This window comes from Nicotiana tomentosiformis, chromosome 4, assembly GCF_000390325.3.
Source record: "Nicotiana tomentosiformis chromosome 4, ASM39032v3, whole genome shotgun sequence".
Classification (NCBI taxonomy): Eukaryota; Viridiplantae; Streptophyta; class Magnoliopsida; order Solanales; family Solanaceae; genus Nicotiana; species Nicotiana tomentosiformis.
In genome coordinates, this window is record NC_090815.1 from 3,288,529 (window position 1) to 3,311,311 (window position 22,783).

The 22,783-nt window shown below is 35.4% G+C and overlaps 2 protein-coding genes across 5 annotated transcripts; one reads left to right on the forward strand and one right to left on the reverse strand.

The window, feature by feature from the left end:
• Positions 1 to 3,750: 3,750 nt before the first annotated feature.
• Positions 3,751 to 12,357, forward strand: LOC104094703 (F-box/LRR-repeat protein At5g63520). 2 transcript variants are annotated; one of them, XM_009600681.4, is made up of 10 exons: positions 3,752 to 4,023; positions 4,599 to 4,706; positions 8,914 to 9,006; positions 9,100 to 9,228; positions 9,447 to 9,548; positions 9,855 to 9,894; positions 10,009 to 10,161; positions 10,698 to 10,879; positions 11,160 to 11,278; positions 11,614 to 12,357. In XM_009600681.4, exons 1-10 carry the CDS (start codon positions 3,811 to 3,813, stop codon positions 12,074 to 12,076), a joined length of 1,602 nt encoding a protein of 533 aa, XP_009598976.1. In that variant the 5' UTR covers positions 3,752 to 3,810; the 3' UTR covers positions 12,077 to 12,357. The 2 variants fall into 2 exon arrangements, with proteins under 2 accessions (XP_009598977.1, XP_009598976.1); XM_009600682.4 differs by lacking the exon at positions 4,599 to 4,706 and having other exon boundaries at positions 3,751 to 4,023.
• Positions 12,358 to 13,147: 790 nt separating this feature from the next.
• LOC104094702 (kinesin-like protein KIN-14L) lies at positions 13,148 to 22,092 on the reverse strand. 3 transcript variants are annotated; one of them, XM_070199494.1, is made up of 21 exons: positions 22,002 to 22,017; positions 21,430 to 21,517; positions 21,208 to 21,295; positions 20,734 to 20,891; positions 20,492 to 20,638; positions 20,134 to 20,389; positions 19,820 to 19,911; positions 19,668 to 19,736; positions 18,938 to 19,036; positions 18,317 to 18,391; positions 17,454 to 17,535; positions 17,273 to 17,368; positions 16,901 to 17,074; positions 16,701 to 16,807; positions 16,400 to 16,578; positions 16,128 to 16,292; positions 15,774 to 16,024; positions 15,462 to 15,625; positions 13,955 to 15,252; positions 13,630 to 13,805; positions 13,148 to 13,546 (listed from the first exon to the last, which is right to left on the reverse strand). In XM_070199494.1, the coding sequence occupies exons 5-21, from the start codon at positions 20,603 to 20,605 to the stop codon at positions 13,479 to 13,481; spliced, it is 3,465 nt and encodes a 1,154-aa protein (XP_070055595.1). In that variant the 5' UTR covers positions 20,606 to 20,638; positions 20,734 to 20,891; positions 21,208 to 21,295; positions 21,430 to 21,517; positions 22,002 to 22,017; the 3' UTR covers positions 13,148 to 13,478. The 3 variants fall into 3 exon arrangements, with proteins under 3 accessions (XP_070055595.1, XP_009598974.1, XP_009598971.1); XM_009600679.2 differs by lacking the exon at positions 21,208 to 21,295 and having other exon boundaries at positions 22,002 to 22,092; XM_009600676.4 differs by lacking the exons at positions 21,208 to 21,295; positions 22,002 to 22,017 and adding an exon at positions 21,812 to 21,965.
• Between the last annotated feature and the right edge of the window lie 691 nt (positions 22,093 to 22,783).

Below are 22,783 nucleotides of genomic sequence, written 5' to 3' on the forward strand. Positions count from 1 at the left end.
AATTTAAAACACATGTATGTCTAATAAATCACAGCCATATCCCACTCCCACATATCTTGGATCTGTCCATCTGATGATTTTCCCATATGCCTATGAAGTTTGTTTCTAACATGACTTTTGGTGCTAACATGATTGTATTTCTGTTCTCATCAGATCATCTTCTGCAACATTTTAATAATTTATCAATTATTATATCTGCAAAATATTAGTCCTAGGTTTTATATTATTGCAATCATACACTTGCATCTATTTACTTTGCTGGCACTCACAGAACACTAACTTACTTTTATTTAACTATACTGTCTACACATGATACATTTTCTTAATTAATGATACTTATATATTCAGCTTCAATCTTATTAGATACTATGACCGTTGATACATGTGATTTAGATTGCTTTGCTAGTCAACACTACAATTTTCTGCAGTTATTAAAATGTTCCACCTTATTTGTGTTTCCCAATGGTGATGTTTCCGTTACAAACTGATAAATCTTTTTGTATTGTACATTCGTTTTGAATCCACTAACTCTGTGGTTTGGTTCTAATGTCTGATTGGATTTCAAGTTAATTCGTATGTTTATGAAGTTTGTGTTTCTAACATGTACTTCTTTCCATGATTATATCATTTCTACCTAAGCTTCGGTCGATAGGGTTATTCGATACATGTATTAGTAGAAAGTAACAGGTATTCAGTAGAATAGTTGAGGTGTGGCCGGCCAGTTCGAACATCACCATTATAAGAAAAAAAGTTTGTTCTCTAATGGCCATCTTTTTCAGCATTGTAATAACTTGGCAATTCGTCGTAAGAGACGAAAAAATGCTACGCGACTTTTTTTCCACTTGTTTAAGATTTTGATGAACAGAATTAAGCTTTTCTTTTTTTAAGAATTCGTCCACTTCTCTTTACTTCATAGGGCCTTCTCTTATAGGGAAAACCCTTCTATTTCTGTCAAATGACATGGCCTTCCCGAATCATCCACCATCCGAGTTTCCTTTCCTTCCTAAGGTATGCTCTCTGGCGCAGGCCTACCATGGTGCAGGTAGCTAGAAGGCGATAGGTATCTAGTGAAACAGTCTAAATGCGTGTGGAACAACCCAAGTGTGCGCAAGCTGATCCAAAAATTACCGTTACTTTATTGGAAAATAAGAGTACCCTAACAATTTTCCATGTACAACTTGCTAGTCTTACTTAAGTTGTTCTTACATTAATGCACATGTAGTGAGGGACTTGCTATGTCTGCACGATTTCTTCCAAGTAAAATGGTACGTATCTAGTTTCTTTATTGGCACTCAAAGACAACTAAACTTACTTTTCTTAACTACACATTCAATACATAATACATTAATTAATCACTAATATACTTATTCAGCTCCCTTGTTATTAAATGATGTGGCCGTTGATGCATGTGATTTCGATTGCTTTGCTAGTGATCAACCCAGCATATTCTGCTGCAAGTTTTTGAGATGTTCCACTTTTTATGTGTTTCCCAATGGTAATGTTAGCCAACACTATCTAGGTCACACCCCTTGGGATGCGGTCTTTTTCCGGACTCTGCGTAAATACGGGATGCTTCGTGCATCGGACTGCCTTTTTTTAAAAAAAAAAAATAATCTTGTTGTACTCTCCATTTAAATACCAATCACGTGTTGCGTTCTTACTACTAGAGCAAAAGCTCCAGTGGCGATGCCCATCCTGATCCTCTAACTTTATATTAAAATTTTGATTTTCAAGTAAAATCCATATGCCTGAAGTTTGTGTTTCCAACCGGGACTTTTTCTGCTCCACGATTGTATATATGTTCTCTGATCAAAGGCGACACGACATCCCATTTTAGTTATGAATTTAACTGAATTTATTGCTTTGACTCAAATTATACATGTATGTGCACTTTTTTTTTATATAAATGTGTGCATGTAATAATATACATTCTGAATCTACTGACATTTACCCGTTAGATGACGGTTGAAAAATAACTCTTCGATCATAATTTCCCCTATGAATATTGTATCGAACATGAAATTTGTGATTGGTAGTAAAACATTGATTCGCTCGTTGAGACCTAATTTGATCTTCATGGAGTTCTCGAGATATTTTCTTACGAAGTTTTGTTAAAGCATCTATAACCGCTTCCGGTGTAGGTGGGTAACATGACAAATATATATCAACTTGGTAATTCGATCTCCACGTAAAATTGCCAGTCTTAAATTTTTGTGATGGTAGAAAGCAACAGATGAAAATAACGCCAATATTATAAAAAAGGGAAATATTTGCTAGATCTAAGTTGTTTAATGCACGTGTAAAGTCAGGGATCTTGCTATATTTCAAAGTGAAATGGTACGTATCTAGTATCTTTATTGGCACCCAAAGACCAATAATCTACTTTCTTACACTACACAATTCTCAATACTTACATTATCTTAATCACTGATACTTTTCCAGCTTATTGAATAAGTCAAATTAGTAACTTGGTTAATAAGACATGAAAATATACGATAACATATTAATATTTTTAAAATATTAACAATGATATCTGTGTTAACTTGTTCGTATTTTGATTATTTCATCGAATATCTGCTATCTTCTACCGGCACAAATATTAGATAATTTTATCCACCAATCTTAGACGATTGAATCACCTATGCCCAATGCTTCATGATATATAAGTATGCTATAACATTTCTTTGCTGGCACTCAAACCACTAATATACTTTGTTAACTACACCGTGTATACATAATATATACATTTTCTTAATTAATGATATTTATCCAGCTTCATTCTTATTAAATACTATGACCAATATTGATGCATGTTATTTCGATTCCTTTGCTAGTCAACACTATACAATTCTGCAGCTTGTCTTAAAAAATTTATTGAATATATTGAAATTATTAATGTAGATTCAGTAATTTAAAAGGATTAGGCTCATTGAACCAAGGGTCTATCAGAAACATCCTGTCTACTTGCGCAAGGTAGAGGTAAGCTCTATGTACATACTACCTTCCACAAAATCCATTTGTGGGATTACACTGGGTATGTTGTCGTTATTATTGTTATAACTTAAAATAATAAGAACCTCGGACCCTAAGATAATTTAATTTGAACTGGAATCATATATATGTATAGGAGCAAAGTTTTTAGAGAAGAAAAAAGTCTAATTAAATGTAGTCTCAATACTTATACAAGGTAGGAGTAAGGTTTGCGTAAATACTACCTTCTCCAAACATCATTTATGAGATTACACTAAGCATGTTGTCGTCGTTGTTGTTATAACTTAAAATGACAAGAACTCCGAACCATAAAATGGTACCATTTGAATTGGAATCACATATATGCATAAGAGCAAAGCTTTTAGAGAAAAAAAGTCTAATTATATGTAGTCGAAGGGGTTCAAAATGAGCATTATCTCATTACATATATAGATTCTAATTTCTTCTTCTTTTGATACATATATACACAATTCGAGCCGAAAGTAATATGTTCAGTTGAACTTACAGAACCTGCTCTAAATCCCTTCCGCGCTTGTAGTAGCTTGATAGGTCATGCTACCAATTTAGATATTTGCCATCAAATTTTCAATCTAGGAAGCTTGTGAGGCTCAACACGGTTTCAAGTTCTATAGTTGAACTATGAGAAGAACAAAGGTATATATACTCAATAAGTTATTTTTAAGCATTTAACCAAAAGAAAAAGACAGGGGGCTAAATTTTAAATACTACATTTCGGCTATTTTTTAAATAGCATCCTAAAAGCTGCAGAAAGACAGAAAACACACAAAACCAATACTTGGGGATTTCAGCTCAGAAAAAATGGCGGCGAAACCAAGGCAGAAACAGGCGGAGATGGCGGCGGCGACGATTGATATGATCGGAGAAGACCTTCTACACAACATTTTGTCTAAACTACCAGCAGTAGAATGTGCAGCAGCAGCATGCGTTAGCCGTTCGTGGAACCTTATCATCACTCGCCTCCTCTCTCTTCCAAATCTCTCCTCTTCTCTTTCCCGAAACCATAATCTTCAGGTTTCTCTTAATTTAACTAGTACAACAATTAGTCCCTCTATTCAAATTTATGTGATTAAAAAATAAATCTTTCTTAGACTCTGATACGAATTAGAAATTTTTTCGATTCTGTAACAGACTCACTTTTGAAACTTGTGCTCTAAGAAAAATGAGAAGTTAAAAATTGAATTGGTTTTATATATAGAAAGGTGTCATTCTTTCTAGCATTGACTAAAAAGTAAAGTGTGCTATATAAATGGAGACGGAGGGAGTATGATCTGGAGTATCTTTTACAGAATTTTTGAATATGTTAATTATTTGGAAAATTTGAAGAAATGGGAGTCTAAATGCACACAAAAAGCAAAAAATTGACCCTTTTACTCCAAGCCTCGCCTTTCTTTTTGGGCAGAAGGAGTAATTTATGTTTAGATATTTGAATTTTGATATTATTATATGAAACACAAGATGAGAACTGATGAAAGAATACACTTAAGTTTGATCGATAAACAGTTTGTTAGACTTCAGGGAATGAAATGGAGTATTTTGTTTAGTTCATTACAAGAATTTATTGGGTTGAAGTTGAATTTTTGGTGCAGGGTGCTGTGAATGAGGTTGTTGAAAAGGTTTTAGCGAGGCCGATTAGACCCCAGTTTGTCATTGCTTCCATTGGTCCTTCTTTTGACTTGCAAGAAGCTCACCGGCTGGTGTGTGATCTCTCTGTATATTTATAAATATTTTGCATTTACGTGTACCTAGAAATTGTGGCATGGTCAGTGAACCTGTTTGTTAAATGGTCTTTATCGAAATGAATGTTAGCTAAATATTCAAATTGAAATAGAATTAACTATCTTACTTTTTTATTTTAAGTTTGCAAAATAAGTCATCGAAAAGGAAACTTTTTCTATTGATTCTAAATACTTTTCTACTCAGAGTTTAAGATAGACAGAATAGCCTGGTATACAGTTGTACTTATACCGCTTTGACATTACTTTGCGAAGTTTCATCTAAGCACTTGTACGTGTCCAAACAGAGTATTTTTAACACCTCCTTGTAATGACTATGATTCGTGTTTCTCACTTGCTTGACAGGAATGACACATCAAATCCACATCACTTGCCATGTCATTTTTTATCACATTTGAAAAACTAAAATTAAAACCCTTGGTTTCACGTTCTCTCCCCCATTTTTGGGTCCTTTAAACCATGTTCCAGTCAACCCACCGGAAACAATGGCTCATCTGCACATTTTCTCCAAATCCAAACGGACAGAACTTACAAAATTTTAATTGATACTCACACACAAATTCACAATCATTCCACCGCTCACCGGCAACTTTCACCAGTCTTACCCATTTTTAGAACCACTAGTGACCATCACGACACCACTCCTTCCACCAGCGACAAGAAAATAGGAGCCATATAATATAACCATCAAGCCCAAAATTTTGAAATGCTTCACTCGCCAGAAAAGATACCCAACAAGCTTAGTATTAAGAAGTATTGAAACTCAAACAAAATTTATTTATTTATTTAAATATATTTTTGTTTTGGAGAATATTGGTAGAAGAAAAGTTTTGATTTAGAAGCTTTAACCACTGGAAAAAATGGTGGAACCATAGAAAGGGGAAAGGGGAAGAAGATGGTTGGAGACGAATTGATGGAAAAGGGGGAAGGGGAAGGTTATGTTTTCTTCTCGGTACAATAATGCTGGCGTGTATCGTTCTAGAAACGAAACGCTGTTGAGGCTAAAGAAATTGGATGAGCCAAATCTTCCTCCAACCTATCCCATAAATTCAATTTAGAAGAATATTACAAATTGTTTAATTGTTGATCAAATGCCTTTGCTAGTGTCTCTTTCTGAACATGTTAAAAATTGAACTTCCCTTTTTGTATATTACAAATTGTTTTGGTGTTCTTGAAGGGTTAAATGTATTGGCAATTTTGTTGGAGTACATATTGGTTTGTAGAGATTGAATGCAAAGTTGTATGCACAAAGAAGAAAATCTTATGGAAGAAAGGAATAAAGAAAGATTAAGAGAAAGGGGAAGGGGATGTGATGGATCTGATGAAGAAAAGAGAAAGGGATCTAGGGGGAGAACCAGAGAAGGAGGATAAGGGAGGGGATTATATTTTTCCTTTTTTCTTTTGTTTATTTTTTGGTTTTGTCTTTTTCTTATTTCCATTGAAGTAAAATCACCAATTCAATGAATTCACGTATCATATGTGCGTATAAATCACGCGCTTAGTCCAACTCAGCCATATAATTGTCACATAAGCTCAGTCAAAGGTCAAAGGTATTTAAAATACTCTGTTTGGATAAGTACAAGTGCTTAGATGAAACTTCACAAAATAAAGGGACCGGGATGTCAAAGTGGTATAAGTACAAGTGTCTACGAGGCTATTCTGCCTTTAAGATATCAATTTCACTTTTTTTGTTATATTAGTAGTAATACGAGAAAATATTAAAGTAATAGTTGAAATGTTAGTTTGATAGAAAAAACTTTACATTGAAATCGGAATTTGGATCTCTAAATAAACTTGAATTCTTAGAAGTTGTGAAAGTTGTATAGGATTATGTTATTAACAGAATGGTGGCACACATTTTGGAACGTCACCAAATTAATTAGAGTTGGAATAATATTGGCATGATATGAGTTTAATTGGAGTAACGTGGTCAGTGAGATTCATATAGCCGGCCCGACTTGTTTGGGACTGGGGCATAGTAGTAGTAATTAGAGGTATTCATAAAGACCCGAAAAATCGAACGAAACCGTAAATCGAGCCAAACCGACCAAAAAAACCGACATTTTTTTATTTGGTTTGGTTTTGGTTTTGAATTATAAAAACCGATCAAATTTGGTTTGGTTTTGGTTTTGATAAAAAAATAACCGAAAAAATCGAACCAACCCGACTATAGAAGTTAGGGTTGTTCATTTGGACCGGATAGAATCCGAACCGATCCGCTCAATTTTGGATTTCGGATTTCGGATATTTGGATCGGATTTCGAATTGTGTTTATTAAAATTTCGGATATTCGGATCGGATTCGGATTGGTATATTGTAACCCGATCCGATCCGAAATCTGAAATTATTAGGGCATGTATAAATATTAAACTTTAATTTCGGATAGTTAGTACTTCCTTTACATCTTCCTCCAAGTTATTACCTTTACAATTGCTGGATTTAGCTATATTGGCACCATAGTACTCTCATAATTGCAGAAACATATATTTTTCTTACTGTATTGCCTCTTTTTCAAAGAAAATATACATATGAGTTTGCAACTTTGAGGCATAATAATCCGATCCGAAATCCGAAAATCCGATCCGATCCAAACTTTAAAATCCGATCCGATATTAATTCGGATCGGATTCAGATTGCATTTTGTAGAACCCGAAATCCGAAATCCGAATCTGAAATGTGCTAAATCCGATCCGATCCGATCCATGCACATCCCTAATAGAAGTAATTATTTAAAATTTATTATTACACCTATATATGTATATTTTTATACAAAGTTATGGTACATGTTAATCATTTGCACTTTTAATCTAGTTCTTTGCTATTATAATAATCTAGTTTCTTGCCTTTACATTCTAGTTTGATTGGTAATTTTTTTTTTGCTAAGTACAAGAATCTACTTCGTGTTGAAAATAATCTATGTTTAATTGAGTCCTTAAATTGTTCATCACTATTTTTGATTCAATTATCATCAATATATCTTGGTAAATGATAGATTTCTTAAAGAACAATTGGTTTGATAGTGTTACATTGAAAATGTAATCGTCGGAATATGTGTTTGGTAGTGTATGTCTCATATTTAAGAAAACCCCGATAAATAACTGAAAAAACAGAAAAAACAGAAAAAACTGACATAAACCGAATCAATAAAAAAACGACTTAATTGGTTTGGTTCGGTTCCAATATTTGAAAAACCGACTTACTTGGTTTGGTTTCTTTCTAGGGAAAAATCGATCCAAACCGAACAATGACCACCCCTGGTAGTAATAGTAGTAGTAGTTTTTGTTGTTGTACCAAATTAAAAAGTGTCATAATTTGAGATAGGGAGAGTATTGGGCAGCCGGTGCACAAAGCATCCCGCATTCACGCAAGGTCCGGGGAAGAGCCACACCCCAAGGGGTGAGATGTAGGCAGCCTACCCTGATGCAAGCATCAGTGGCTGATTCCACGGCTCGAACCCGTGACCTATAGGTCACACGGAGACAACTTGATCGTTGCTCCAAGGCTCCCCTTTGATAGAGAGAGTATTATTCTATTATATAAAAGAACATTTTAGGACCCCAGTTTTGTTCTAAACAATATTCAAATTGTTCAAAAATCAACTTGGATCCACTTTCAGTTTAGTATAATAATAACTTGAAATTTTATCTTAATAGTTGCATCCGAACCAAATAAGATACCTATGGGTTAAGTATGGGCTAATGTGCAAAAGATTAGGAGAGTGAAGTGTAATTAAACATCAGTTAAGTCCTGTAAATGTTGAAGTTAGTTGTAGGATTGTTGGTTCAATTTGTTGACCTTTAGGAGTTATCAAGTAGTTACATAGAGACTGACATAGTTATAAGAATTTGTTAAAGTATCTATAATGAATAACCTACAAAAAAATCTCCTAGTTTCTTAGCATAGTTATTGAGTGATTCATACACAACATCTCTTTCCTTTATCAAGGGTTCGGTTCGACCTATGTGAACTACTCGATATCTTGGAATCACTACTTAGACTAGAATATACGAGAAAAATCAGAATGAAAGCGTCCTTTTTTTGTTGTTTTAATTGAAATGCTATACTTTGTTACACTAGTGATCTTAATGAAACCATTCATTCAACTTATGAATTGTCGTACACTGGAATAAGCTGTATGTGCTGCTTATGATGGTTTTTTCCTCTGCAGATTACTTGTAGATTTGGCTCCCGAATTCCAGTAATTACTTCAATATCCCAAGGAATTTTTGGGAAAGATGCTAACATTAATGAGTTTGAAGAGGTGAATCTAGTAGCTATAGACTAGAATTTGCTTGGGATTGCATTCTGACTTCTTTTTAACAAAAATTGAAGTGGAGAAATGATGTTTTCCCAGGTTCAGTGGGATACATTTGAAGATGACGAGGCACATGAGGATCTTGGTATTGAGAACCAGGGTGTTCTACTAACTGTTGGTTTCTTGTCAGGATTGACAGTTGATTTAATCCCATTGTCAAAAACTCAGGTAATTCTGTACTCCAGTACAATCCAAACATTTTTTTACAAATATCTCTGCCTTATTGGGAGAAATGTGAACTTCCATTTTTTAGTTTGATTCTCATTTCAAATATATGAAGTGCCTACTTGGAATCTTGAAGGGGATGAATAGTTTATATATACTAGAGAATTTGTGCTAACTTGATTTAAAATGGGCTACACTAACTTTGGGAGAACAAATTTCAGGGAAATCAAGTACTCATGATTGATGATCTCGTGCTCAGTATCAGGGAACACTCATCCTCTCATTCTGGATCAGCATCACCAATGGGGATTTTATTATTTTCTGTAAGTCGTAAGTCTGTTTAGACCTATTATTTTGTTATTTCTTGCAAAGCATTATATCCTCTCCTTGTCAAAGTGATCATGTCTAATATTCCTTAAATTGTGGATGAAGGGGATAAAGTTAATCCTCATGCAATTCAGATTCTGTATGAGTGCCCAGACTAATCAATTTAGACTTTAGAGTGAGTGGGATTAAAAAACAGGAACACGAACTTTGAGGGACACTTGGGGCTTTTGCTTTTCTATCTATGATCAACCTTCTTTCTTTTTACAATAACTGTAATAAGAATCATTTGAATGTTGTTCTAGGACGAGGACACTGACATCAAACCTGTCCTTGAAAAGTTGGGTGAGTAAGCTTCATAATTTTCATTTATGCAATACTTTATTTGTTCATATATACCTTTATGTTGATTCTGTGAGAAACAAGTTATATTTTCAGTGCGCCATTTTGTGTTTGTAGATTATGCTTTTTCCACTGAGACTGTCATTGTGGGTGACGGAGGTTCTCAGTTTTTATACCGAGGTGATACAGCAATTAACCGTTCTAATAACAAAGCGTCCAGTTCAGCTGCTGTTGCTCTTTTATTTTCAACGGATAGAGGCAAGCCTCCTGGTATGCAATTATATCTTAACTGAAACTTTGCGGTTTCAAATTATGATCCTGTTTGTTCATTAACAAGAGCACTGTTTTATAAGGCATTCGGGTCAGAGAGAACCGCGCCACCTATGCTAGTCTGATATAGAGAGTGAAAGAGAAAGAGAGATTGGGCATGTGTATTATTTGGTTTCTCAGTTGTGTTAATAGATAACTGTTTAATCATCAGATGATGAGTATACAGGCTTAACTAACCCGAGTTGTTGAGTTTGTATGAAATTTTATGATTATTTATAGCTTGAGCACTGTATAGTTGCTGATGTTATAAGTACATATCCTTAGTATTTTTGAAATTATCATAAATTCTTAAAGTTATGCTGATGTTTCTTTTGCAGTTATATGAGTAAATATAGTTAAATATATTAGACTCTTATCTAGTTAAAAGTATTAGATTCCTTGTCTTCTGCTTATACTGTTATCTCTTTAGGTAATTTAGTATATTATATTTCCAGGGAGTTTATTGTGGCAATCATTTTCTGGGAACCTGTAAACAGGTGTTGGGGAAACTCAGTTTCATGTGATGTTATCCACTGGCATTTCACCAATTGGACCTGCGTACAAAGCTGTTTCTGTTAGGGAGAGACCTAAAGATTATTCCACTTGGCTCACCGCGAAAAGAGAAGCAGTGCGCGAGAGTCTGGATGGTCAGACTATTTTAGATCAGATTTATGATGAGGTAAGGTAGTACATCTTGTGAAGTAAATTTAAACCAGTTCTGAACGAAGTAATTCACAATAAAGGAAATTATCAAATACTTTCACGATTTGTGGTGTGTGTAACTCGTCTTGTTTTCTTTTCCTTGATTCCTTCCACCGTAGTGAAGCATTTTAAGTTCAGAAATGCAAGTGTACATCTACCATCACGTGTGTGTGTGTGTGTGTCTGAAACCCACTGAACAAAATTTCGCACTCTTCTCTGACTTGAGATGTTTCTTTTCTATGATTTTATTTCACCAGCTCGGTGGTCATATCAATTGTCCAGCTCTCTATGTTGGAGTTACAAAAAGAAGGAAATGCTCCATTGGGCAGGAAAAGCCAAGCTGGATAAATATGCATGAATTCCATGAGGTTTTAAGGTGATTAATGCACCATCACGCTTGATTATGCTTTTTTGGTCTTCACATATGGTGTTCGAATGTTCCTCATTTTGCCATGTTCTGCTGTCTATAGTCTATATAAACAACCTTTTTGGCTTCCTGAGGTGAAGAATATGCAAAGCATTCCGGTGGAGGTTATTCTCCAAAAAGTTTCCATAGTTCCTCGAGAGAGTTGTGAAGTCCGCCTGTTACTTAAGTTTGTTTCTGCTAACATGGAAAAGCGTTTTAGTATCTTGTTGAAATCATTATGCTGAAAGCCTTGTACGCTTTTCCTTGTCCTCCTCACTTCTATAACTAATTGTAATAATTTGCAGAGGTGATGAGGAGTATCTATATGTCCATGGTGTTGGTATCAGAAGTGGAGACTCCTTTCAGTTTTACCAGGCAAAATCTGATTTGGCACGTGTTTCTTGCAACCATGTATCAAACAGCTTCAGACATTTGAAGCAAGATCTTAACTACCAAAGTGATGATCATACTAATGGCAATGGTTTAGATATGCATAATAAGAAGTCTGTTTTTGGTGGTATTATGTTTGCTTGTTGTGGCCGTGGCAAGTTATTTTTTGGTGAACCTAATGTAGACGGCTCACCTTTCTTGGAGAACTTCCCTGGGGTTACCTTCTCAGGAACTTATTGTGCCGGAGAAATTGCACGTGGAGATTTAAGCTCATATGGACAGGGGTCTCAAGAACACAGCTCTGTACGTTGCTGTTTGCATGTATTTAGTACTGTTTACCTGGTTATGTCATATACCCCTGCATTGCCACAACATTAGAGATGGCTGGTATTGCATTGGACATATCTTGCTGGTAATGGCCAAAGATTCTTGGTGGTTGGAATGGGCTACTGCTCTGTAATTTTTGGTGTTGGAAACTTGGAATATGGTGGAATCTGGCTAATACTGTGGCTTAGTAGAGGGCAAATTTCTCGTGTAGATATTTCAGAAGCTATTCTGGAATATTTTGCTACTAATTTGTTACTGTTTTTAGTAGTATTTTTGTGTTGTAAATGACATGAATATTCTGCAAGTCTAAAACATCAAGGGTATTAAGTGAATGGTGTCCATTCTTTCAAAAGACAAAAATCTAAATAATCTAAACTTTTCTTGGGAATTATAGAGCATTAGTTTCAAGGATTTGACAAATATTTCACCATCAAAAGATGGTTTGGGTGTGTGTGCGTGAAGGTTGGCATTCTGCTCAAGATTTCCCTCAAATGATTGGTTCCTCCTCAAAATTATATCAATAGCCCCTTTAATTTACGTTGCATTGCATATACCTCCCTTCACTTGTTCTTGAACAAGTCTCGCAACCAAATAATGTCTAAATCTCTATTTAACGGCAACAATAACTACGTTTCAGTCTCGAACAAGTTGAGATCGGCTATATGAAATTTCACTGACCCTGTGAAGTATCAGAAATTTTCTATATTTCCAACTGGCATAAGAATCTCTTATAGGGTTAAAATACTGCTAGAAAGTATAGAACCTAAAGTAAACGTATTAACATGACAAACAAATTCCCATCTAATTGGTATTGCCTATATAAATTTTTTTCTTCCATTGTGTCCTATCTTTCGCTAAAGTCTGCATTTATTTAAGAATATTGTTGATCTTTCGAGACATGACTGTATATTAATCAATCCAAAGAATGAACATAAATACCTTTTAAAAGGTAATCTTTATTCTTAACTAGCATTTAGGTTGGGCTGAAAAGTTTGAGCTTTTAGACATGCTCTATTGCAGTTTCTATGTCTTGCTAAATGTTGTTTTTCATCACAAGCCAATGCAGAACCAGATGCAAACTTGTAGTAAAGGAAGAATTTTTGTACTTGTATACATTTAAAGCAGGCATTGATGAAAAGAACTTTCATTGAAATGTTAGTTTTTTGATTGGTATACAACAATGTGCTTCTATAAGTTTATTCATGGTTCAAATAACAAAGACTTTGCATCTTTGTGGCCCCTCCAGTTCCTAATTTCTGCCTCAGTAGTCTGTACAGAAATGTCAATGTTAACAGCCTTACTACATCTACACTTGCAGCGAGTATCTGCAGCATAACCGTGTCATCAATGTTTGTCCTAGCTTGATGTGAAGTAGTCAGTATTCAGTATACCAAAGCCAAAGCACTACTTGTTCCCTACAGCTAGCTCCTTGACGTTAACTACTTAGTGTTCCTTATAGCCACCTCGACTTGGCTGAAGCGCGTGATGGAAGAGTCTTGAAATTTCTGCTTTCGTTTGCACCTATAAAATGAACAACGATTCTGTAAATACTACATTTGGTCATTATAGTTTGTTAGCTGAGATATATTGTTCATTTTGCTTACAAGAATCAGGCAGGGTCCCTCCTCCAAGTGAAGATCTCCTCGACATGGTTGGTGGTGGAATGCCAGTTAGGGATTGTCTTCTTAGTGTCCGTGCATTAGAAGCAATTGGTGACTTCACCTCATTTTGGCAATTGAAAGGTGATAGTGGTGCTGCTTCAGTCCTTTTCTGTTGGTTCCTGTAAGTTTTAACAAGTCAATAAACACAATTCTCAGGCAACAAAAATCACACTGTTGAACTTCCAAAAAGCTACAGCTTCCTATGCTCATACGAATTGATTAAATGCATAAAATCAACTAAAATGCGATCAGGGAATGGATCACTTACTTTCTGTCGGAGCCATTAATCAGTTTCCCAATAGTGCGAAGTGATCTTCGTATTTGAGATCCCTTTCCATGAGTGCTGCTAATCAAAGCAGGCGTCTGGAATTCGGATGAAATTGTACGGTCACTTTGCATTCCTCCCTTGATCTCATCTATAGAGGTTATCAGTGGCTCGGGTGTTTTGGGTAGTTGAAGAGAAGGAATCCTTGTCCTGTTATTTGTTGTTTTCACCCCCTGGCTTTTAATGGCAGCACTTGTTGGACTCCTAGGTGCCAAAGCAGGCGTCTGGAATTCGGATGAAATTGTACGGTCACTTCGCATTCCTCCCTTGATCTCATCTATAGAGGTTATCAGTGGCTCGGGTGTTTTGGGTAGTTGAAGAGAAGGAATCCTTGTTCTGTTATCTGTTGTTTTCACCCCCTGGCTTTTAATAGCAGCACTTGTTGGACTCCTAGGTGCATTGCAGCTCTTAAAAACAGAAGTTGGACTCCGAGGAGGCTGCTGGCTTTTATAGGCAGAAGTTGGACTTCTAGGAGCCTGCTGGCTTTTGAAAACAGAAGTTGGACTCCGAGGAGGCTGCTGGCTTTTATAGGCAGAAGTTGGACTTCTAGGAGCCTGCTTACTTTTGAAACCAGAAGTTGGACTTCGAGGAGGCTGCTGGCTTTTGAAACCAGAAGTTGGACTTCGAGGAGGCTGCTGGCTTTTAAAAGCAGAAGTTGGACTCCGAGGAGCCTGCTGACTTTTGAAACCAGAAATTGGACTTCGAGGAGGCTGCTGGCTTTTATAGGCAGAAGTTGGACTCCGAGGAGCCTGCTGAATTTTAAAACCAGCAGTTGGGCTTCGATGAGGCTGCTGGCGTTTAAAAGCAGAAGTTGGACTGTGAGGAGCCTTCATGCAGCTACCATTACCAACTTGATCATACAATTTTGTGACATTATCTCCCTCTTGAAGCTCGCTAGATTTCTGTAAGCACACTACTTCTGGCTTATCATCTCGCTTGCTTGTGGTTTCTAATGATTTGATCTGTTCAAGGTTCTTACTGGCAAATCTTGGCCCTTCTAAACTTAATCTTCTCGAACGAGTTTTCACAGCTGGGGTTTTGGATCCCGTTTCATCATCAGCGTTGGCCTTTTCTACCCTCAGGGTGGTGCAATTCTCTATGCTTAATCTTCGAGCTCGTGGAGTGGGTCTCTCAGCTATTGCTTTAGGCTTCTGGAAAGGTGTTCTTGCTGCTTCCTTTGGTTTGCTAATTTGCGGAGTTTGTGTTTCCTTGTTAGCCAATGCCTTTTTGAGGGTCTCAATCTACAGTAATTGGAGCAGTTGACAGGTAATGAATGATAATCCAACACTCTAAGCCCAAGAAGTTTTTGTTTATTTTGTCTTATAACCCATCTTTTAAGCCACTGTATGCTTATAATCCATTTTTTTTTGTTTTTTTTGTCTTATAACCCATCTTTTAAGCCACTGTATGCTTACAACCATATAATATCATGAAAATGAACGTGTTTTACCTCAGCTTTGAGTTCTAAAACTTCGTTGCTCTCTTTATTTAAACGAGCTGCACCAAGTTCCACACTCGAAACCCTCTGTGCAAACTTCAGAGTACTAACTGTTTCTCCAAAGGAATCCCCTTCAGGACTAACATGAGCAAACATCAATGTTTTTGCATGTCCACCTGAAAGACACCATAAAAAGCATTAGTAAAACTATGATGTTTCAAAGCCTAAATTCATATTTGACTAAATATTGTCTATATCAGTGATATGAGTTGCTATATCTGGAGCGCGAAATCTTGAGCTAATTGAATAATTTATTGTACAAACCTAAAGAGTGCTGCAAGAGTAATGTGAGTTTGCTGTTTCTATAAGGGATGTGAGAATTCTTCTGTGCCAATGCTGTGATCACATCGCCCAAGCAAGAGAGAGATTTATTTATATGTTGTGCCTCTTTGAGGCCGTCTCCAGTAACTTCTGACTTGTCAACTCGTTCACTGCCAGCAAGATCAACCAAATGGAGGCAACTGTGTATTATGTTTCCAGATGTATCTTCACCATGCACATGTACAGTCAGCACACTGCAAGAATTTCATGTGAACATATATAAAACTTAACATATTTTTAGACTGTCTCAATGGCAAGGGAATAGAAATAACTTGAATCCTCTTTAGTTAGCCTCACCTGTGTGAACGGCTACTGCGGTTGTTCATGGCAGTAGAGCCAACAGCACGGTTCAAGTCACCAAGTTTCATCAGGTTTATAACATCTGCAGCACAATTCACTAGATGCATGCTAGCATCAGGCAGAGGCAAACCGTTGCCACTCATGCAGGTTCTAATCTCTAAAGTATGAACAGTTAAGGACGCATTTATTTAATTTCCCCGCTTTGATTCATCTCAAATTTAACTGATGAAATAATGAAGTAAACTAGGGAATGATCAATGAAAGGATATTTGGTAAGTGAATGATCGTTTGCAAGAAGATCATGAATTTGTTCATTGTATATCTCGACCATTTGAACGTGGATCTTATAATTCATGATGTCCTTCCTTTCATCAGACAGTAGGAACAGATCATTCAGAGCCAATTGGTTGATTCCGAATTCATTTGATGATCCACCTCCAGGGCCAGACTGCCAAGAGAGAAGTATCAGATATGCATCTAGTGCAAATTCAACAAAAGAGATGATAAAAGTAGCTAACAGCATTGCAATTTACAGGAATACAGGGAATTTATTTATCTAAAGGCTCTCACCATAGTATATGTTTTCCCTGATCCAGTTTGACCGTAAGCAAATATGCACACATTGTAACCATCCATCACAGATCTTACAAGCGGCTTAGTGTCTCGAAATACATCTTCTGTAAAATTAAGCAGTGTTAGATAAAAAAAAATAATAGAAAAAGAAAATGGAAGATGTATCTTCAACTGTACTATGTAACAGTATCCATTACCCTGAGTGGCAGTTGGACCGAAAACACGGTTGAACTGGAAAATTTTCCTCCCATCTTTCCAGGATTTTAGTGGGTCAATTACAACCAAAGAACCACCTTCTCCAATAAAATCTATGGCAGTTTTTGCTTCTGCACTGAAGGCAGGCCTTATTCTGCAGTAAACTCGAATATTCCCTAAACAATAGATTAATACAGCAAGATTAGAGAGCTTTTGTATAATAAAACTTGATTCTAACAGGTACTTACAGGGATAACAATTCAGACTTTCACTTTCACTTTATATTCTGTGAGACTTTTCTCCCATCATAAAAAGAGAGATAGAAAGTTATTAAGCCATTAGTACATTTGTCGATGATATCATAGTTGAAATACCTTTTAGGTCCTGAACCATGTTATGCAAAGTTCTGTTTTCTTTCAGAACCTTGTGATATCCAAGAGCAGCATTAGACATCTCAAGTACTTGATCTCCTGAAACCATGATAAATCAAACCTCAATTTAGCTTTAAAATTATAGGAACAATTGTTGATATAGATATGTGAAATGTGACCTTACCAAGTTGCTTCAGATCACTTTGTAGCTGAGACTGCAGATCTTCAAATTCTCTTTTTGTGCTTGATAACAGGACCTTAAGATTCTGCCAGCTTAAAATATTAGTCATTCATGAGCAAAACAAGAAGGAATTTAGCAAATAAGCCAAGTGTTGAACCGGAAAGAATCTTGTGCAAATCAAAGCATCACAGCTAATTTGCTTGCAGACCACTCATGCTTAAGCTAAACAAGAATAGAAATGAAATATCTTAACACCTAATTCACTCACTTCACTAATATCGGATAAGTTCTTCGACAACCAAGGTACTATTTAGTACTCTCACAGTCTTCGACAGATTAAAACACTTTATGGTTCACCGTCATCAACACTTATTCGACTCTACTGCAGGAGACATTGTTCTGTTTAGGTCATCCAGCTACCTATGCTAGCACAAAAAGTGTTCGAGGGGAGTCACATTGTTTCCCAACTGAAGTTAGATTTTGGAGATGAGGGGACCGACTGACGTTAGTTTTTGGAGATCATGAAGTACCTAAAGGCCTTCACAATTCATGCTTGACTTTGTTCGTCTCTTACACCATCCACAGCCATTTTATGTATTTAGAAATCAGTTATTCATAAGGACCACAATATTTCTGACATATTTTTCTGAAACTCATGGGAAGAGGTGTAAAATCATATATGTTACTTCAGTATCTTAAGAGATTAACTCTTTTCAATGCTGATCAGAGAAACACTTGTGGCCATTGATAATCATGGACGAAACCAAGTGAAACATTCTTTTTAACATTCTTACTAGGAGAAATTACTATAGAAGCCTTAAACTTAAGTAAATAGTAAACTTTTATTTAGTTCAAAAAAGACTTACCGAAAGTTCCTTTTCATGCATTGTAACTAGAGTCCAGTGGTTGCAAGTTCCCTTCTTTATGCAAGCTCTGCAACACTGAAAACCAGGATTTATTTAAATTCTATGTTCAAGGTCCTGTTCATTTCATCATTTGACCTTTACACTAATGGAAATTACAGATTAAAACTAGACTGGAACTGTAGATGCTAACACTAAATACAGATTGACTTTTGTTCTCTCAAATAGTTTCCAGATACTACAGTAGTAAAATTTTCTTGACAAAATTCTTGTGTAAAAAAAGTAAAACACGCATGTAGTTTGATAATAGCACCACCACCACCAACAACAACAACCCAGTGTAATCCCACATACTAGGGTCCTGGGAGGGTAGAGTGTACGCAGACCTTACCCCTACCTTGTGAAGGTAGAGAGGCTGTTTGCGAAAGACCCCCGACAGTTTGATAATAGCAAGGTCGACAAAATTCTTTCCTATAGGTCATGACTTGATTGACATTTCTTCTCATCATACTCAAAAATAAAAGACTCAGATTCTTAACAAGTACTCTGATAGTTGCAAGATCGACAAATTGAATACTTCAGGTTCACAAATGGGGGAAAATGCTTAAAGTGAACTAAGCTTACCTCGCGGTTTCTAAGATTAGATAAATTTTCGAGGGGTATGCATGTGGTCATGGAGTTGTCTTCTGAGCAGCTCATCTCTTTTAAAGGATCTGATTTCAACTGCAAGTGGAGGAATAAAAGCTATATTATCTCAAGATCACTTAAACAGATAAAGAGGATAAAAAATGACAAGCCAGAAGGAAAATGATATCCAGATTTGACATTAGTTTACTGATCAATTTAGAAGCACAACAATAACAATTTCAAATATGGTTCTTGCATCTTTTGTAGGTAAGCTGCAATATAATCCAGCCTTTTCTTAAAGGTTTACTTTCAAAATATGAAGTTACAGATTCTGCCGAGCCAATTGTGTAGAATGAGGGATTCTCATGGAAAATAGGGGTGAACTGTTTCAAGCTAATACACGAGTTATTAACATATGTTTGAACGCAATAGTCAAATAAACAACCTCCTTTTCTTTCTCTTTTTCTCTAAAGACCAATAGACTTAATGAAAGTGCCAAGCATATTCTGGGAAGAGATGTTATGCAATATGAAGTCTAGCTCAAGATATAATAAAAAAAAATTTGAACCTATCTAAAAAAATATGTCATTTTTCATCTTACTAGTCCAAAAGGTACATATTCCCATTAACTGCTTGTGGAAAATAGAGATGATGTAGGATAAAACTTTTTTTGAATGAGATGTAACGAAAACAAGGTAAATATTCATGTCGAGCAGAGCCCAATTACCTTCGGCAACTTTCGAGGTTGTTCTTCGAAGCAACTAGACAAGATCCTTCTGAACAATTCAACTTGGTTCTGTTTTGGAGAAAGAAAATCATCAAATATGTCAGTGATCATTGACTCTAAGAAAAGCAGCAAATAGTCAGGACGATGCATACCACATTCCCATTGCGAAAAGAAGCAAAGAAGTTATTTCCCATGTTTTCCTTCATGTCCACCATTCTTTCAGCTAGAGCCTTGACAATTATGCCTAAAACCAGTTAAAGAATCCAGAATAAACAAGAATTTTCTATATCAAAAGAAAGTGGAAACTAGCTGCAAAATAAGAATAAACGATAAGTTTGTTCATCAGTCTTATAAAAGTGTGGTTCATCTGTCTTATATAAAGCATTTCAAAACTAATAGCTCAAGAAGAGTTCTCAAAGATAGTAATTTGCATGAAGATATAAAAGAATGCAAAGAAACTTGAGACCTTCAATTTTCGTAATTTCATCCTCTGCCGATGATTGTTTTGGACAGGCAGCAGACATTTCCAATCGCCTGCAACTATCAGAATCAATCGTCATAGGTTGTCGTGCTTGAATCCTTCCCCTCGAAGGGGTCAAGAGAGGAGACCTCAAAGGCTTATAACTTCCGACGCCACCAGTCATTTGCTTCCACTCATGGTATGCTTTAAGTTCCAAAATGCAATCCACAACCTTTGTTGATGAACCCGCCTCTATATTATCCTAAGAATGCAGAAAATGAATTGAAAAATTGTTATCTCATTCCAGCCTCCATTTCATTATAAAACTTACAAAGAAGACAAAATTAATTAGCTATAATTTTACCCTTTCAAAAACAGATGCCTCAAAAGCTGGTAGCTTTAGATCTTCCACAGCTACCAAAAAGTTCCTAATGTTCTCAAAATATTGATATGCTGGCAATGGCTGAGAATCCCACATGATTAAATGCGAAGGCGTGTGGTTTTCTACAACCTAAAAATAAGTACCACAGTATAAAAACAATAACGAATGAATAACAAATGTTGCATAAAGAGCTGCTTTTTTTTGCATACTAGATAGTAATGTACCTTTGGAACTGATCCTGGTTGAACTTTGTTAATTAAATTGCAAAGAACCAAACCATTTCTCAAGCAAGAAACAAACTCTTTCTCAGAAGGCTGGCTTGATATACCTAACAGTCCGACGAAACATTCTAACCAGTGGGTCGCTTGATATCTCCTCAAAGCTACATTACAAAGAAAACCCCACATGAACTTTATTTACCCAAAAAGGGAAAATAATACACATAACGAAAACTTCATTATGTACTTATAATCTTTTTTTCTTGGGTCATAGTACTACTTCAATCAAACAGTTAGCACTATGGATAGTGACTATAATACAAAAACAACTACTACTACGCCTCTATTCCAACCAAGTCGGGGTCGACTATATGCAGTGGCGAAGTCAGAAATTTTTTCAAAGGTGTTCAAACTTTAAAGAAGTAAAAAAAAAATCCGACAAAGGGTGTTCAATGTATACCTCTGAAACTAATACTTTACCTATATATAGTGTAATTTTCCGACGAAGGGTGGTCAATTGACTACCTTTACAAGAGTGTAGCTTTGCCCCTGGCTATATGAATCCTCACTAACCATGTTACTACATATTAGCTCATCTCATGCCAATATTATACAAAATAATAATAATAATAATAATAATAATAATTTAAAAAAAACTATAAGTGGTAGAAGTTCTTTATATGGATAGTGAATAAATGAAACCTGCTTCTTCAGCTTTCCTCCAAGCCAAGTTGTATTCATGTCCCCTTCCTCTTCTTGAATCCTCCATTAAAGATCTAACCTTTTAACTCTATCATCCAGAAAAAACCAAAAACAAAAAAAAGGTTAAACACATTTTTTGAACGTATCATTCAAACCCCTTAAATGTAAAACATTTTTTGACACATTTCAAGGAAATCATTTTACCCATAAAAATATATCAATCCTAAAACCCTTTAGTCCCAAATGAACATAATCACAAGAATCTGTCTACAAACAATTACATAAAAAAATCAAGAAAATTAAGATTATACATAACAAAGAAGATTAAAATATAGGAACCCTTCAGATTTTTGAGCTTTACAAAAATTCAAGAAAAATTTACCTAAAGAGTAGTATGACTTCTAAAAACCTTCAGACCCAAATGGATATAATTCCAAAAAACAATTATTAAAAAAAAGTTACTAAACAAAATTCAGAGTATACAGTAGCTATAACATTTATACTATAACGGAATAATATACTTACTCTCTCTCTCTCTCTCTCTCTCTCTGAATGTAAAAAAACAAACGTACCCCACAAATTATCACAATTTAAGGAGAACTGAGAGTGAATTTTTTGGAAATTAAAGTTAGAATTTTTGCTTTTTTTGGAGCTAAGAGAAATGTGGAAGATTAAAGTTGGTAAAAATTTAAGGGGAGTTATAATATAATTTACATATGTTTAGGTTTGGATCCGAACCTAAGGCTCCGGTAATGTAACGTTACCAAATTTGAATTCAAATTGGTGGGGTCTTTGATCTAGACCGTTAATTATTGCTACGTGGGATAATCATAGCCGATGATTGGAGTTCATTGAGAAACTAATTTCTTTTGATTAAGATATTGAGATCTTCTTTTTACATATATAGAGCTTTCAAAAGTTTACATCAATCAAAAGTGAAAAAAGGGATCTTTTCCAATTTTAGCATAGATTTGTGTTTGTAACATGTTTTTTCATTTCCAAAAATATTTGTGACAAAATGTTCTTTGCATAGATTGAGTTTTGCGACATTAATCTTCTTTGATTTGACTAATCAAAGATAAAATATTAACGAAATTGATATTATAAGTAAGCCACGAATTTGGATAGAATTAAGTGTTAGAACGGATAATAATTAATTTTTATCTATCACGTTAGGTAAATAAATAGATAGAGTATTGCGACATCAATTGATACCTTTGACTTGGCTGATCAAAAGTGGCTGATAAATATTGATGAAATCGATTTTATAATTTACGGATTTAAAAAGAAGTATTAAGACGTATAATAATTGATTTTCATTAGTTACTTTAGCTAAATAAATTTGATTCAAAAT